The sequence below is a fragment of the Xenopus tropicalis genome, chromosome 4 (assembly GCF_000004195.4).
Source record: "Xenopus tropicalis strain Nigerian chromosome 4, UCB_Xtro_10.0, whole genome shotgun sequence".
NCBI lineage: Eukaryota > Metazoa > Chordata > Amphibia > Anura > Pipidae > Xenopus > Xenopus tropicalis.
In genome coordinates, this window is record NC_030680.2 from 18,543,974 (window position 1) to 18,562,824 (window position 18,851).

Genomic DNA, 18,851 nt, shown 5'->3' on the forward strand with positions numbered 1-18,851 from the left:
ACTGTAAGCCGGATTTCTCTCTTTCTCTGGCTGCACGTTCCTCTGTGTTCACCTCACAGGACCAGCAATCATCCAATTAGGAACAGCACTTCAAATTTCATCTTCTTAAAACTGCCTTTATTCACATAATTGGCACAGACTGGGATAGCAATGTGTCAGCTCTAAATGCGATATATACCTGACACGTAGCTATCCTGGTATGTGCCAATTATGTGAATAAAGGAGGTTTTAAGAAGATGAAATTTGGGGTGCTGTTCCTAATTGGATGGGTGCCTAACACCCAGTGATTATAATCGCTTACCTTATACCCGTCCTGGTTCAGGTATGGTTTAGTCTGAACTAGACATGGCGCTCACTCCCCCTCTATGACGAGTGGTGTTGCCGGCGACATGCTGATCTTTCTTCTATACTTGCAACCAGAGCTCAATGCATGTGGGTTTAAGAAATACATGGGTGGGGGCACCTGTTGTGCAACCCGCTGCCTGGCTACTCTTCCTTTGCCTGATGTCCCTTTGGGTAGGAATGGCTATGCACCCCCACCTCATTTAGCGCTACTGGGTATCACAGACCCGGGGTACCGGAGGAAGGATATTTTCCTAAGCCTCTACTTATAATAAACACAGGATCCAAGTGTCCACCTCTTTCTCCAAGGGCAGTGACACACGGGGGAGATTGGTCCTGGCACAAGAGGAAACTTCAGCGACTTCGGCAAATCGCGGCGCCGCGTATGCCATCCCACCGGTGATTTACATTCTAGCCAGTGGGATGGCATTGCGGGGAGATTAGTTGCCCACGACAAGGTAGATTTGTCACGTGGCGACTAATCTCCCTGTGTGTCACGGCCCTAAGCAGAAGTGTATTGTGGTTTATTATTTGCAGTCAACCTTCTTGCTTCTGTAGGAACCTTCTCGCTGAGATCTATCCATTTATCCATCCATTTATCCCTAGTGTAAAATGGGATGGAGCGGCAAGTGGTTTAAGATGTTTTTGTTTGCTTTTGGGCTTATTTGAGAAGATTGCAATAATCCCGCTATGCTGTGTGCTGCCCAAAAATTGCATAAAATTTAGGGACTGTTTAGAGACTTAACAGGTCCCATAACTACATTATGTGGTATCACTGGCAACATGCTCTCGTTTGGAGAAGACATGTCTAATTTGTCCACCCAAGCAGTAGGCCAAATCCAGCAGATAGTTTGACCCCTGTCCAATGATCACATCATAGTCATAATCCGACTGGTTAGGAAAGGACTGCATCAGCAGTGCAATAGGGTCCCTGCATGGTGGCACTGCCAATTAGATATCTGGCCTTCCCTTGTCCAAATATTGGTTAGTTGGGCTTTTGTTGTTTGGCCCTGTGCAAAGGCTACTGTTGGCTTGGTCAGCACTAGCCAAATATATCAAACAGCAAACTTGGATCTTCTATTGCATGTGATTAATATGAACTCTTTTCTATAGGGCAAAGGCTCCATATCGTGACCCTCCTCAGATGCAAGATGGAGCTGGGGGGTATGGGGCAGTCTGTTCCTGGTGAAAGATCTTCCTGCACACTTACCTGTGGGGGCTCAGCCAGTTAGCATCTCGGCTGACTCAGTTTGACTAGGCCATTCTCAGGTTTGGTCAAATTGAACTTCATGCAACAAGTCAATGTACACAGTTTATTATTTGTACAAACACATAGACTGACAGTGATAATTATGCATTCCATATACATTCTTCAGGGCTGGAGAATGCTGGCCGCACCTCGTCAGTCCTGTATGTGCCCTGGGCGATTATTTTAAACAAATACTAGAATGTTTTCTCCTCCCTCTTTTCAAAACTACTCCCAGCACCAATGAATTCCCTTCCCATAGCAAGGCCTGACCCAATTCCGTGTTACTGGTCCTGGGGATTTATGGGAGAGGTAGGAACGTGCTGATTAAACACTTTGTGGATCACACAAACTCTCCTATACAGCGGGTTTGTCAGCCCAATATGTGCTCCTAGCCAATTGTTTATGTATAGGCACCTGTAACTTACATGGAAATATATCCCCTCTGCTCCCCAAAAGCGTGTTGTGTATATACATACATATATGTGCGTATGTGTTGAGTTCTAGCTTAGGCAACATGGCCCAGACCTCCAAGGATGGACCAGACATGTATGGACCTCATTGAGTGTTGGCCAATAATGGGTTGCTGCACTCTATCAGTCTCCTGTTCTTGGTAGATTACAATTTGCCCTTTGGTCACCCCTAATATAGAGAAGCCTTAGGGTTTCTTACAGGGGGCATTGACCTTTAAACATATGTACTATATAATGTTTCAGATGGGGGGGGGCACTGATTGCAGCAGTTAAAAAAAACTTGCTCTGTGAGCTTAGAATTTTATTGTTGTTACTTTTGATTCCTTATCTTTCTATTCATCCTATTCATATTCCAGTCTCACATTTAAACCACTGGCTGGTTGCTAAGCCAAACAAGGCCCTAGCAACCAGATAGCTGTTAAAATTCCAAATTGTAGACATGCTGAACAAAAGAGCTAAATAACAGAGAAAAAAAACCACAAAAAAATAAAAGAAACTGAAAAGCAATTGCAAATTGTCTCAGAATATCATTGTCTACATCAGGGATCCCCAACCTTTTATATCCCTGAGCCACATTCATATGTAAAAAGACTTGGGGAGCAACACAAGCATGAAACATGTTCGCGGGGGTTACCAAGTAATAATGGTTATTGGCTATTTGGTAGCCTCTATATGGACTGGCAGCCTACACGAGGCTCTGTTTGGCAGTACACTTGGTTTTTATGCAACTAAAACTTGCCCAAAAGCCAGGAATTCAAAAATAAGCACCTACCTTATGGCCACTGGGAGCAACACCCAAGGGGTTGGTGAGCAACATGTTGACCCCGAGCCACTGGTTGGGGATCACTGGCCCAGTACATTATACTAAAAGTTAATTTAAAGGTGACAACCCCTTGAAAGGGCCCCAGGTTACCTGGGTAGAAGTTATAGGGCAGATATGAGCCTCAGTCAGTGAGAAGGGGAGGTGTAGAGTGTAGGATATTTTTGTAGGTGTGTGTGTTCAGCCGCATCTGATAAACACCAATACAAACATACTACACATAGTTGCTTGCCGACAACTGAGAAAGATATTTTAACCCCTTATAGATCTATAATTTCCCTATTTAGAGGAAGGTAAAGCTGCCAACCTTGGGGGCACCCCTGCAATGTGCGAACCTTGCCTCGGGCAGCAGGGCCCCCCCAAAGTACCATGGACAGCAAAAAGGCACTTATGGCAACTTTAAGAGCCTAAAGAGGAAAGGTTAGTGCTGGGGGGCAGCTCAGTACTAGAATTTCCCCCGGCCATCTTGTAACAACTAGGGAAGCACCGAATCCCGGATTTGGTTTGGGATACGGGGCAAATCCAGCCTTTTTCCGCTAATGACAAATCCGCTAATGACAAGCGGCGGAGGCAATGACAAAGTAGCACTAGGGGTATGCAGGAGAGGCTCCTGCCTGGCGCCCCTCAATTGTTGTGCCCTAGGCAGCTGCCTCTTCTGCCTACCCCTAGTTCCGGCCCTGCTGGGCGGTGTCAGGGGAGGGGTGTTCTCATAGGGGCAAGAAGAAACCGTGTTGGGGGCGGGAATTGTGTGTCTGGTCTACGGGGAGATCCAGGTCATAAAGAAGGGGCTGGAATGATTAGAAGTGCTGCAGGGGGAGAAACTATTACCCAGAAATTGCTTCCCCCATCAGACGTGTGGGCTAATAGAGTCTGCACTCGGGTTGGAGAAAACAATCCCCTCTAGCAGCCATGTTATTTAACCTGTATGTGCATAACGAGTGAGACCCTCGCGCCCCCATTATGCGCATGTATTTGATGTAGGAGATCGGGATGGGACTCACCCGCCTACATCACATGCTCGCTATGCGCATACAACATGGCTGCCTGCACTGGGAGCCCCTCAGCCTAGCACTGTAGGTGGGCTATTTTTTTTTTAATAAAACAACCCACTATTGTTTCCCCCAACCGGAGCGCAGGCTCTAATAACCCGTACCGCTGATGGCGGTACAAATTTACAAATTTAGCAGCAAATTTAGCAGCAACTCTATTACCCCACCACCGGCCCAGTCCTAGCAGGTGATTTACCAGTTGAACCAGCAAATTACCGGTTGGGTACAAACCCTACTTCAGGGGGATTCTTAGCACCCTCCTATTATACAAATAAGGCATGGATAGCCTGTAAATAAATAAATAAATAAATAAATGTATATATATGTATATATATATATATATATATATATATATATATAGTACTGTATAACTGAAACCTGTTTCTATCCTACTATTATGTATAACTTTACACACTATAAAATTTCCTTTTCAGCCCACGTACGTGCCCCTAAAGCCGGCCATACACATTCAGACTTTGGTTTTCTTCCCACAAACATTCGGGATATCAATCGTATTTTTAGACGCAACGATCTAATAATATCCAACATTGAGACCGAATTTGTAGGATTAAGTAACAAATCTGAGGATGTTCCGAACATAAAATAACTGGCAGAAAACCATCGTACAGAAGTGATTTCCCTGGAATACATCACAGGCCCCCAAGGATATACCCAATACATGCGCAGATTTTATCCTTATACGACTGAAATTTTCTAACCTGCCCAATTGACTAAACGACTGACTGCACACAATCGGTTTGTATGATTACGTTGGTGTGTGTGTGTGTGTATGGGCAGCTTTAGGCTTGAATAGGCACTGTATGTGAGCAAGCAGCATGGCATCTCCCACCCATAGAGACAAACAGGCTGAGAGGGAATGTTCCATTAGTGAATAACACACAGTTTCGGCTTTGAACATTCCTTTTTCCAGGTTTACAAACTGAATCTTTACAGGACATTGTCCATATAATGTTTCCATGAAATGACTGTTTCCAGCCCAAAATAGCCGTATATATACATAGCGGCAGGGCGACTGACTCACATACTGAGGCCCCTGGGCTGAACTATTTACTCTGCGTAATCCAGCTGCTTCGGAGTTGTTTTCTGGCCGCTGCTATTTTTTCCAGTTCACCTTGGGACTTGCTAACCATTTCTACCAAAGACTATTTTTAGCCACTGGCTTTCCTAAACGGCTGCCGTCTGTCCGCGCGTCGGAAGCCAAGCCGTGACATCACGCCGAGACTCATCATTCTCCGGGGCAGTCTCTCCAGGAACAATGGAGTCAAACAAGAAGTCTGAATACGTTCCACTTACAGACTTAACTAAATAACAGCAATTTTTTTTTTTTTTGCAATAATTCACTTTTTTTATCCCAATGAAAAGTTTTTCCATTTTAATGTGTTCAGTAACAGCAACTTATAATACAAACCCTTATTTACATTTACATACATTTTGATGGGGGGGAAATAAATGAAGGACCCGGCGACAAGGGGAAGCTGCACCTTCAGAATATAATAGAAATATTAGCGACTTTAACAGATGTTGACACCTACTTAGTAGCAGCTACTTGTTACGGCTACTAAAACAGACAGTGCTGATCATTTACTGATAATTGTCTCTACGTGTGTTTTAGCAGAGGCAATCCTCAGTATTGTCTATGGCAGGGGATTTTTCTGGTTTAGAAGTTGTGACAAGTAGCTGCTACTAAGTAGCTCTGTGTGCCTTCACCCTATGTATATTGCAACAATGCTGCTAAATCACCCTAATATGAACGGGACCCTGGACAGTCGGCCCAGTTGTCTGCACAGTTACTGTAGGAATTGTACATTGCAAACCAATGATGATGGGGGGGATTTGTATTAAAGATACACAAACATAAACATAGTCATTTATAAACATTGGGTAAATTTGCCTTGGGCAGTAACTCATAGCAACCAAAAATATTTTTGCTTTTGCATGCTGATTGGTTGCTATGGGTTACCACCCATGTGCAAATGTGCCCAGTGTTTATAAATGAGCCCAACTGAGGCATATAATGCTGAGCTACAATATTTGGGGAGGGTAAGTGGCTATTTGCTGTTGTCTCGCCACGCAAAAAATAACAGCCTGCTGTGGAGCCTTAAGGTCCCCATACACGTTAAGATTCGCTCGCTTTGCAAGATCACCAAGTGAGCGGATCTTCACCCGATATCCCCACCTACGGGGTGGGCGATATTAGGGAACATGCAGGCTAAATTCGATCGTTTGGCCCTGGGGCCAAACAATTAAATTATATAGGCGGCAATGGGGAAGTTGGTTCGGGGAGCACATCAACAAGTCAATGCGGTCCACTATCAGACTGAATCTTTTAACCTGGACAATCGACATCTGGCCAATTTCAGGCCAGATATTGGTCGGGCAGGCCCCTCGTTTCTGCCCCTACAGGGGCCGATAAGCTGCCGAATCGGTCCAAGAGACCGATATTGGCAGCTAGAATCGGCCCATATATGGGGACCTTTATAAACTGAGTGGAGCAAGGAGGCCCAATTTTAATCAGCCTGCAGCCAGCAGGGGGCAGTAAGACAGAGACAGAGGAGCACAGGCAGGTAGTCACCTCTCATAGGTATCTAAATAGATATTAACCCCTTGAGAACACCCAGGTCCGGCTCTAGCGATAATAATAGCAAGGTGAACCTGCTCAGTTACAATCCCTGGCTACACAATAGCCCTGGCACGTGCCACCGAGCAGGGTAATGGCCCACAGACAGGGGGCTGAGTGAATGCCGCCCATTGTGTGCTTATTGGGATCTGCTTTGCCGTGCATTTGGCAGCTCTTTATGTGGCGGGAGTCAATCTCTTTGGATAAACACATGATTGTGTTGGAGCGCATTATAAAGCAAAGCATTGTCAGTCTTTACCCTTCACCGGGGACCTGGGCACTGAGTGGGCTAGAGGAGGCCGGCATCTCTATAACAAGGGAGGGCAGTCAACAAGGAGAACAAAGACCGTATTGATGTCTACCTACACTAAATTCAGCATAAAATAGGTTATTTTCCCTGCTTTTTATTACTGGGAGTCTCCATGGAATAGAGTGGAAGCTTTAAAGGCAAAATAAACAAGTTATAACACATATCTTCCTTTTAGGTTGCCCTGCAGGTTGGTACTGATACAGGCAGGAGGTGCCAACATCAATGTCTCATCAGCAGCTCTGTAGCCGAGGCAAGCGATATGGCAGCCCTCACTCACACGTACAGATATCTACATACACATTGTACTGTTTAAATTGGATATTTTCCCCATCTCCATCCAGACAATCAAAAGTAAAATTCCACAGTTCTGAGCACTTTTGCAAACTGCCAATAACAAAAGTGTAACATGAGCGCCCCCTGACGTTCTTTCTGGACACAGCAACAGAAACTGACGCAGAAGAGGAGCCATGAAAGTGAGCCAGAAAGCGACAGGAGATGCTGCCTTTATCAGCAATTTCGGTTTTTACCGTGTTATCAGGCCAGCCGCCCAGGCAGAACAGCAGGGGGCGCTCGTGTAACACCAATCATTCATCCACGCTGTTGAATAGCATGGAAACAATAAATAAGTGCTCAGAAGATGGATCTTACACTCTCTTGCTTTTAAAAAGTTACATTATTCCCTATAATAAAGGTGAACTTGCATCCAAATGTACATCTATTTATTGGTATTATAAAGCACAGCCTTTGTATTTTGCATGGATAATTGAATATGAATATACAGGAAATACCATTGGATTTCTATTTCCCTAAAGGCATGTAACAGCCTATGACTGGCTGGTTAAACGTACAGCAGGATTACTGGGAAATACGGTGTGTACAGAACGGTCATATGAACCATTGCAGCCGTATGGCTAACCCGGGCAGAGGTAGTGCCCACTTTCCATGAAACAGTACTTTCAATTGGCACGGGGGTGATACACCAATCATTCATGTCTAAAAAAAAAAAAAAGTGGAGAAATTATATTTATAATGAACTCAAATGACTCTTTAAAGAGGAACCTCCAGGTGAACAACATGGACAGATGGGCATATGGCATTAAGGCTGAGCTGCTGTGGGTACCAACAGTGCCAGGCCTGGGCAGGGCAGACATATTATTTAGGGCTAGGCTATCCAAACGGAAACCTTTACAATAAGTAGATGAAAAATTGATGAGAGGGCTATTCTAAGCACTTTTGAAATGTGCATTCATTATTTATTTTTTTCAATCCAAGATATTAAGGCATGAAGTACAGTTAACAGGAATGCATTTTGTTACAACAGCTCCACCTGCTGGTCACTTTCCAAACATGAAGTAGTCAAGGAAGTTGCCAGGAGAAAGAAAGAGGGCTGATCTGATGTTCTTCTAGGGAAAACATGAGAAAAGTTGAGGTTCCTAATGATTTGACCAGAACATCATCAGATCAACCAGCAACAACAAAAAGCATTCATATTAACAGTATTTTTAACCCTTAATATTTTGGAATTAAAAAATAATGGATGTAAATTGCATGTGACCAATGGCACCCATGGGTGCCTGATGCAATGCCAGAGCTGGATGCCAGTGGAATTCTAATTACCATTATAAGCATACCCACAACATTCATGGGCATCCAGTAAGCAAAGGATAATGCCAGAATGAACCCAACAGGGGTCAAAATTCTCAACGTTCTGTTCAAAAAAAAAAAGCCACAGCGCCTTAATATGGCCTACACGGGCACCCATAGCAGGTTGGACGTTACAGACAAGTTTCAGGTCATGTACCTTGCAGGGCTACCCCCACCTCGCTCCTACACAAAGATGCTCAAAGTATAAAGATGCTGCCACGGGGAAGTTCATATTTCAAGCATTGTGTGTAAAGTCCATCCCATACCCGAACGTTCAAAAAGAATCCAGAACATTCCAAAGAGAGACGGCATGCATTCTACAGAAAGAACATAGGACAATTCTCTCCTGGCTGCCTGCTGTGATTAGGACTTTAATAAAAAGGTACAAAAGAAACACACACACACACAAAAACCAAAACAAAGGGCAGTTGGAGACAGATGGGTCGGGTACAATGGCTTCTTTCTGAACCTCCTCAAATAAAGGGGTAAATTAGGCCTCTCTGAATTTTACACTCTCTAGATCTTCTAGACATGACAACGGCAGATAAAGCGGACAGGGACTGTGGCATCACAAACACTCTGGTGCTAAGAAAATCAGGAAAGATTTAGGGCGGTACTCTGGATACTTTAAATGTTGGTGCCACAATACTCACAAAGTATCTCTGGAGCTCTGCAAGTCAAGAGACATTGTGGTGGAACAACCCACATCAAGAACCTCTGAAGTGAAGTGTCAGCAAGTGGGTTATACCTGCACAATTTCTATTAAGTATTTGTGTAACTAAGCAAATCCAGAGAGATTGTGGTGCCACAAACACTCAAAGAAGCAACAGAGATGAGCAAGTGAACACATTGCGTTGGTACAAAGCCAATATTCTATGGTGCTGAGCAAGTCAGCAAGTGTATTGTGTCTCAACAATCTGTTTGATTAGCAAATTAAGAGGTTTGTGGTGGCACGGGTCCAGGAACTTTGTAAAGATGCTGTGCCACCACATTCTCTGACTTTGTAAGCTGCATAGGTGGTGTGGCACCAACATCTTGCTCAACTTAGATACTTAGGCAGTGTGCTATGCCATCTTAATCTCTTAGGTAGCCCTGGAGCAAGCAATATCTGGCTAATTCAATCATTGGGCCCTAGGGTTTGAAGGCCTCAAATCGACAATGGCCCGTGTATGGCCACCTTAAGTATCACTGCAGCTTAGCAAGTCAGAGATGGTGATGCCACAACATAGCTCTGTATATACTTGGGATATAAGCAAGTGAACAGACGTTGGAGGCACAATACACCTGCCAAGTATCTCTAGAGCCAAGCCAAGCATCTAGAGACGCTTAGTAAGTGAGCACAAGGCAGTCACTAAAGGTGGCCATACACAGTAAGATCCGTTGCTTGGTGAGGTCACCAAGCGAGCAGATCTTCTCCAGATATCCCCACCTACGGGTGGGGGATATCGGGCTAATTTGAAATTAGAACAACGGGTGTAGGCGCCCATAGGTTCAGAGGCTGCAGAGCTAATGCAGTCCCGATCCAACAAAATGAAACCTGCCCGATTGAGATCTGGTCAATTTCAGCCCAGATGTCAGTCAAGCCTGTCATTAGTGCCAATACATGGGCCGATAAGCTGCTGAATAGGTCTTAAGGAACGATATCGGCAGCTAGAATAGTAACGTGTATGGCCTCCTTGAGCATCTCTAGAGATTGTGAAGGCACAACACACTAACCAAGTGTCTCCGGCACTGGGCAAATAGCGTTAGGACATACACTCTGTGCCGCTGAGGAGCTTTAGTGAGATCGGAGAGACTGTGGCCTGATATTTGGCTAAACAACACTTCACTGATCAAGTGCAACTTTAGTAAGGAATTTATTTTTAAGGATCAGAAAATGGTTGCAGTGTCTATGATCTACATGTAAAGTAACCCGCTATACAGGTGCTGCTTAACACTGTATCGGACATCTAGGGGTGGGGGGGAGGAGGAGCTGGAGATAATATTGCATACAATGCGAAATCAACATAGAAATGAATAGGGATTTTGCTGAAAACAATGGGAAGTGTATTACAAAGATCCATGAAACATAATTTTAACCACAATATTTTCTCTTGTGAAAAATACAACTATTAGTGAGATAAAATGTACAATTGATTTTTGTTTTGTTTTTTTTTTTAAAGAAAAGACACAGTATAAAGGAAAATAGTTTTCTTCAAAACAGGGAAAATAGTTAAAGGTAAATTTGTTTTTTTTTTCTGTTTTTGTTTTTTTTTATCCGTTATAATATAATTTGACACAAAAAAAAAAAAGCAGTCATAGAATTGCACCAACTCCACGTTCAGTCTCCTGAACAATAATCATTCGTAAAAGGAGTCCGTAAAGCGTAAATGATTTTTCTACGATTTTCTTTTTAATCATGGTGGTTATTTCTTTAGGGCGTCCCCCGCGGAACTCTCTTGTTTTACAAAATGTACAGTATACTAGTAGGCTAAATGCAGGGATGCGGAAATGATAAATGCAAGTATTGTTCTTGTACCTCAGCCTTAAAATCTTTCACGGGAATACAGAGGTTTGTTTTTTTTGTTTTTTTTTTTGTATTTTCTTTACAGAGGCAGGAGAGAAAAAAAAAAAAACCCCAAAATGTAGTAAAGCATTTAAGTGTTATCGCTATAGATAATAAAGAAAGTAACTCTATATTTAGTGCATGCTGTATCATTTTGCAGAAAAAAAATTCCTTTAAAATAAAAATAAAGCATTACCCAATAGTTTACAAAAGAGAAAAAAAAAGTCTTATTGGAGAAGAAAAAAAAAAAAAAAAAAAAAAAAAAAAAAAATGGCCATGATAAAACGTGCTGTTTGCTTCCCCAGTCATTCCCGGGGCCAGGCTCTCGCCAGAGCAGCTTCTTCAGTCTACTGCTAACAGTCTGCCTCTCGTTTGGAGTCTTTAGCTGTCTCTTCCAGTATGTTAGTGCTGATGGGGGGAGGGATATACTGTAAGAAGAGCGGAGGGGTGGGAAGGGGGGAAAAGAAAAAAAAAAAAAAAAAAAAGCTTGGGCCTAAGAACATGTCTGCTGCACACGACTCAAAAGTTCACCAAACTTCTCAAAGAGGTCCTCCACCCACTTCATATTTTTCAGACAGTGGTTGACCAGCTCCTCATGCTTCAGGTCTCTGTTGGCCTTCTGAACGGAGGAAACCTGTAAAACGATGCAAAAGGAGTGAGTCAAGAGCAACGGCAACTGGCTTCCCCCACCCCATGGAGTCCAAACACTGGCCTGGGTACTGCCAGCTATGCAACAGACAGAGGAAAGTAAAGGGATTTTTAACCAACACAGAATAAAATAGCAGAAACCCAGCAGATAAGTATAAGATATCAAGTAACAATGGTGTAATACTGCCACCTAGTGTCCTGTTACTAATTTATGAACATGGGTCTACTTAACAGAACTGAAAGATCTTAATATATTAATGGTGTCCTTACAAGGCCACAGCCTCGCTAAGCGAGTGGATTTGGGCCTGACTAGGCCACTCACATGCTGGGCCAAACTAGGCTGTTTTGAACACTGGCCCTAGAACCAGTGAACGGATCATTAGTGGAGTCTACTGAGATCTGTTGGATGAGGGCTGCATCAGTGTGCCAATGTGCTCCTTATCCAACAGGATTTTCAAATCTGCCCATATGATATCTGGTAAATGAAAAAAGCAGCCATGTTGCATTAGAGATAAGGATCAGTCTGTATATATTCTGGCATGTATCACCATGCTACATTCTTTATGCTTATGACGCTGCTGCCTGGAGAAACCTTTAGATGGCTTATTTATGAAGGTTGATAAGATAGGGTGACCAGATCACTTGAAAATTCAGGGACATATCTAATAATTACAAGTTGCAGGGCAGCACTGATTGCATTAAATAGAATATGCAATTGGTTCAGCCCTGCTAGCTGGATTTTGTTTTTTAGAGGTGTCCCCGAATTTTCAGGTGATCTCCTCACCCTAAGGTAAGACTATTTTGAGCAAGAACAACCAATCAAGAAACATATGAAATGTTAACCTCTAATATGACAAATGTGATTTAACTGATTCGGTGCCACAGCTCAACACTGATCTAAGAGGACCCCTGGCATTGTTGAAGAGAGAGTGCGAGTGAGAATCCAAGAACACATCCTTACCTCTTCTTTGCATATGAGATATATATGATACTTGTAATGGTGGAGTGCATGATACAGTGAGCACAGCTGGGATTTTTCAGGCTCTACAGGAAACTCCTATCATAAAAAGCATAAATAATTATTAGGGCACAGATATATAATCAGGTATGGCAAGGTATGCAATAAATTAAATGCTGTAAATATTTTAAAGGGATTGTTCACCTTTAAAATGACCTGTTATGACATATGAATGACATTGATATTCTGAGACAATTTGTAATTGGTTTTCAATTTTTATTTTTGCGGTGTTTGTTATTTAGCTTTTTGTTCGGCAGCTATCAAGTTTGAATTATTTACTTTAGAAACCAAAAAATGGTTTGTATGATAGACAGGAATCTGAATCGGAGAGGGACTGAATAGAAAAATAAGGGATAATAAAAAGTAACAATAACATTAAAACTGTAAGCCATGTGAGCAATAGTTTTTTTGGCAGCTGGGGTCAGTGACCCCCATTTAAAAGCTGGAGAGATGTAGAAGAGGAAGGCAAATATTTCAAAAGCTATAAAAAAAAATAAATAAAGACCAATTGCAAGATTGATAGGAATAGGACATTCTATAACATACTAAACGTTAACTTAAAGGTGAATCACCCGCTTTAAAAACATACAACAAGTATATCTTTGGGGATATATAGATATATATTGTCAGAACGTACCTGTGATTGCTTTGATGGGTTCTTGGCAGGCCGCAGAGTTTTCTTGTTATACCACTTGCCATTGACTTTTATTTTGCAAGCCGCAGCTCCTCCAGATTTGCCTTTTGTCTCTCGGGTAATGATTGCAAAATCTGGGTAATTTTCCAGAGCATTCTTGAAGTGGCGGGGGGGAGGGTAGTAATAAAAGCAAAAATGGCGTTAAACCACTACTACTAAATAAAAATATCACAGATAAAAGAGAAACGAGTATTCCATCAATACGTGCAATCTCAGCAATATCTGGACATTGATTTACTCTCTGTTGCCGAGTTTCGTATAAAAAAACCAAACATGTTTGCATCAGATTGCAACCAACGAGATGTTTGCTTTTTAGCAGGTGATCAATAACTACTATCTGCTGTTTTATTGCTGAGGGTTAATAGACATGGTAAAAATACCTATTACCCCAATAAACAGAGAGAAAAAAGCAGTAGTTACTACACAAACATTCCTCTTATATTAAAAAAAATGCCCATGTTTTGTCATGAATATAGACTTTTCTAAATATTTAATCCTTTCACTACCAATGATTTCCATAGAGTAAAAAAGAACCTGGAACTGACGTTGCTTGGTATTCTGGTAGTCAGAGGAAGAATGAAACCCATTTAGATAACTTGCAATACAACTAAAGAACTGCCAAAGAAGTGGATCTCTCTCAGACATGCCCACCCTAAGCGAATGCAGAACATTATTATAATAATGTCCCCCATTAAGGGCCACGTCAACATGCTATGCACTTATTGCCCCAAGAGGGAAAGTTAAACCTGTCTGACTTATCTGGCCAGATATCGGTCAGGCAATATAAACAGGCAATTAAGCTGCTGACTCAGTACAGAAGGACAGTTTTTATTGTCCTTGCAGAGGCCACCCCAGTAGGACACAAACCCCCCCAATACTGGCCTGTTTACCTGAAAACAACAAAACAGTAGTAAAGAGAGAATAGATAAAGCTCTAGCTTGCTCCATATACTTATCCAAGATTTCTGGTACTGACCTCAACCATGCCTGCCACTTACCTACAGCGCAGGGAAATGAACGTCAAATGGCCAGAGATGGTATCCACCAATATGCTGTTCATTTTATTAACAAATACAGATACACGGGGAAGTACTAGGGGGTTGTACCTGGCGCAAATAAGGATAGGGAAGGGAAGCCTCTGCAGGGGGGGTCTAAGTTATTGAAATAGATCTCCTTTAAATGAATACTGGTTCCTTTCCTGCTGTCATTCCTGATGTCCCAACTAAACATTTTTCATGGCTATATTTTAGTCAGCTATGGCAAAACCCTAATTGATGTGTACCTTTAGCGGCTGTTCTAGCTGTAATTTTGTAAGCAGCCTTCGCCTGTTCTCATTTAGCATGCCTTCGATTTTCCTCATGTGTGGCAGGAGAACATCATCTGGAAAGAAGAACACAGGATCCATATGGAGTTAAGAATTAATACCAAATGGGGTACAGAATAAGCCAGAGATATAATATATAACAATATGTGCCTTCGGAATACAGAGCGGCAAAGCATTTAAAGGACAAGTGAACCTTAAAAAATTATTGTAACGTTGCTCGGGGGGCTTTTGTAAGCACTTTTTTCAATTTAGATTTATCACTTTCAGAGCTATAAAAGGTTATTAACTTCCAATACAACGAATTTGTAACAGCACCACCTGCTGGTCAATTCATGTAATTGTACAACTGAAGACAGTGAAATATATACCTTCAGAAGAAAAAAATTAGAGATGCACCGAAATCCACTATTTTCGTACTTGGGCGAATCCTTTGTAAGAGATTCAGGCAAATACCAAACCAAATCTAAATTTGCACATGCTAACGAGGACACGAAAGGGCTAAAGAGAACCGCATGTGCAGCATGTGGTGATACATTTTTAACTTCTGTGTTTATGCGACTTCTGTGTTATGCTCTCTTCACCTCTTGTATCGGTTATTGATTGCTTTATATGTTACTCTGTATGTCCAATGTATGAAACCCATTTATTGTACAGCGCTGCAGAATATGTTGGCGCTTTATAAATAAATGTTAATAATAATAATAATAATAATGTGACAAAAGGTGATTTTAAGGATTCAGTTCAGCCAGGAGCGTGGATTTGGCTGAATACTGCTGGAAAAGGGCAAATCCTAAACTGAATCCTGGATTTGGTGCATCCCTAGAAAAAACAGAAGTGTTCTGATGCTGCTCTGCTCAAAAAGCAGATGGGAAAGGGCATCTGAGGCTTCTGATCTCTTTCCTGAGCAGAGTAACATCAGAACACTTCTCCATTTTCCTTGCATTTCATTGACTGTACAAGTTACAGGAACTGACCAAAAGGTGGGGCTGTTGCTACAAAACTTCTCTGAAACTCTCTAAAACTGTAAAAAATTAATGAATTCAAAAGTGCTTAGAACCCTTACTGATTTTACATTTTTTTTTTTAAGGTTTACTTATCCTTTAATAAAAAGAATTTTAACAGAATGGAATTTGACCAACCGCATTAAAGATGTGCCTGATAAGCACCCACTGCAGTAACAGGGAAATGATGATGCAGATGGGATAAATAGTCTGCAGCACTTCCCACAAATTCAGGCTTTTAAAATTGGTAACTGCTCAGAAAAATATTTAATGCTATGGTACATGTGGCATTTTGATTGCTGCTGTTCCTCATATCAGCCACTGAAACTGCTGAGCTGAGGACTGCGCAACGTGGCATCAGTGTATCACACGACCACTAATCGTAGGTCATGGCTGACCACAAGCACTTCCCTTTCAGTTACCCTCAGCTAGTATCAGCATTCTGAACCCAACACAAGAAGGAATAATCAATGTTTGGATGAGTACGCTTCTGATGACTGATAACATTGCGCTGGCACAGAGGCAATGTAGTTCTCAAGAACTATAATCTGTATACTATCCACCCACAGGTAGGAGATCATAGCCAAAAGAGCCACTTTGCCTACTATTAACCACAGACAGGCAACAGAGGAAAGACAGGGTTCAGGACAAAGCAGATCGTCTTAACATAAGCAGGTGAGGCAGATAAAAAAAAAGAAAATAAGAAAAAACTCACCATTTTCTTTTTCCAGGTTTTGCATCATATCCCCATCCAATGTGAGGCTGACAAGTAGCTCAATATATCCCTTAAAGGTCTCTTTCATCGCTCTTGTGTTCAAAAATCTTGTGACAATGGGGGGAGGCGGAGGCTCGAACTCTAAGAATAAAAATTAGCAAAAACATATTTGTACTTTTATAACCAAAATGCGGCACAGCAAACATCATATACAGCAATATACTTCAGCAACTCTCCAGTTTGGAACTTTAACAGCTAATTTACCCTAGCAACCAGGCAAGGGTCTAAATAGTATTTGCCAGGGTCAGTGACCAGAAGGAAATGTTCTGGGAGTAAATCAACTGCATATATAATAGTCACATTTGCCTTCATGGCAACAGCTTAGCTAAATAAAATAATACCCCCAGTCAGCCAGAAGGGGGAGTTCTGCTTCAATAGTTAATAACATGGAGTCATGAAGCTCACCTTCCTCATCACTTTGCATGTCTGGTGAGGAGTCAGACTGGGAAGACGAAAACTCTTCTTTCCATTGTTTCCTTTTCTTTGGTGGGGGCTCAGCCTTGGTCTTCTGCTGTTTGGCTTTGGGTTTCGCAGACACTACTTTTGGTGGTGCGCTCTTAGGGGGAGGAGTCTCAGACACTTTGCTGCCCCCACTCGCCTTTGTGTGAGTGGTTCTGTAGATGACAGAACATAACATTTGCTGCCTAAATTCTCAACAATACAAAGTACAAATTTACTTGATCCTACTGGTTCACCCTGAAAGTGGCTGCCATAGTGTGGAAAACAAGCAGATGTTCTACTTATTGGTTATTCTGACAAAGCGGGTCTTGGCAAAGTCCCCACTCTGGTACTGTAATAGTGGGACTGAACTGATGCCTTACCAAGTATGGTTGTAATGCTAGAAACTAGAGACCTAGAGCAGGTTGGGTAACAGTGGAATACCCACAAAGATGTTAGGCTTCAGGCAGAAGTTTACCAACTGTGTGGGTGATCTGCGGGTAACCTGCCTGGGTATCTGGGTAAAGTGCAGCTTTCAGCAGTCCCACCCACTGTGTGACATGAACCATGTAGTCAGGACTTACCAGGTACATTCACCACGATGGGGCTGATAAGCTTAAATACTCTATGGCCATATGGGAGGGGGGAGAGCTTAAGCGCATGGCAACTAATCTCCCCGTGTGTCACAGCCGTAAATTCAAAAAGACTTTTGCTTCTCATTACTGCTGAACTTCACCCCAGACTATAGCTATTTTCCTAAAATGTGTAAATGAGTAAATCACATCTCTGTGAAGTACCTTGCAGGTGGTAATATTTTGCTCTTGGGTTTCCGAGAGCAAACACGCACATATTCCTTCTTGTTTGCATTTTCAACAAACTTAACGTACACTCTCTTGTACTTTGTTTTTGCATCTCCAAAGTATCCCAGGTACTGCAAAATGTGAAAGAAATGAAAAAGTTACTTTCTCACCCCGTACAAGAACACTTACAACAATGAGAGAATGCCAGCTGCAATCTACTAAGACGGTCTGGAAACAAGGGAACAAGCTGAGAAATTCAAGACACAAATAAAATATTATTATAATGTTAATTGGTTAAGTTGGGTTGAAAGACCAAAGTCCATCAAGTTTAACCCTTCCAAGTAAACCCAGCACACACAAACCCATACTAACCTATCTATCCACTCCCATACAGACCCACACTGACCTATCTATCCACTCCCATACAGACCCACACTGACCTATCTATCCACTCACATACAGACCCATACTGACCTATCCTCTCACATACAGACCCATACTGACCTATCTATTCACTCACATACAGACCCATACTGACCTATCTATCCACTCACATACAGACCTATCTATCCACTCACATACAGACCCACACTGACCTATCTATCCACTCACATACAGACCTATCTATCCACTCACATACAGACCCACACTGACCTATCTATCCACTCACATACAGACCCACACTGACCTATCTATCCACTCCCATACAGACCCACACTGACCTATCTATCCACTCCCATACAGACCCACACTGACCTATCTATACACTCACATACAGACCCATACTGACCGATCAATACACTCACATACATAAACTATATATACCATCATCAGTACTAACTGTAGATTTTAGTATCACAATAGCCTTAGATACTATGCTTGTTCAAAAACTCATCCAGGCCCCTCTTATAGGCATTAACAGAATCTGCCATTACCCCATCACTAGGAAGGGCATTCCCCAACCTCACTGCCCTCACCGTGAAAAAACCCCTATGCCGCTTCAAATGGAAGCTCCGTTCCTCTAATCTAAAGGGGGGGCCTCTGGTGCGCGGATTGTTTTTATGGGAAAAAAGAACATCCCCTATCT

The 18,851-nt window shown here is 42.3% G+C and overlaps 1 protein-coding gene across 1 annotated transcript in view; it reads right to left on the reverse strand.

Annotated features, from left to right (window-relative positions):
• Positions 1-8,866: 8,866 nt before the first annotated feature.
• Positions 8,867-18,851, reverse strand: part of qser1 (glutamine and serine rich 1) — a 44,797-nt gene continuing 34,812 nt past the window's right edge. Inside the window, exons 7-13 of the mRNA XM_004913451.4 lie at positions 17,762-17,895; positions 16,932-17,140; positions 16,467-16,607; positions 14,709-14,806; positions 13,371-13,523; positions 12,677-12,772; positions 8,867-11,701 (exon numbers count right to left, since the gene is read on the reverse strand). Of these exons, the coding sequence (XP_004913508.3) occupies positions 11,561-11,701; positions 12,677-12,772; positions 13,371-13,523; positions 14,709-14,806; positions 16,467-16,607; positions 16,932-17,140; positions 17,762-17,895 (972 nt within the window). The 3' untranslated portion in view covers positions 8,867-11,560. The remainder of the gene's footprint in view (positions 11,702-12,676; positions 12,773-13,370; positions 13,524-14,708; positions 14,807-16,466; positions 16,608-16,931; positions 17,141-17,761; positions 17,896-18,851) is intronic.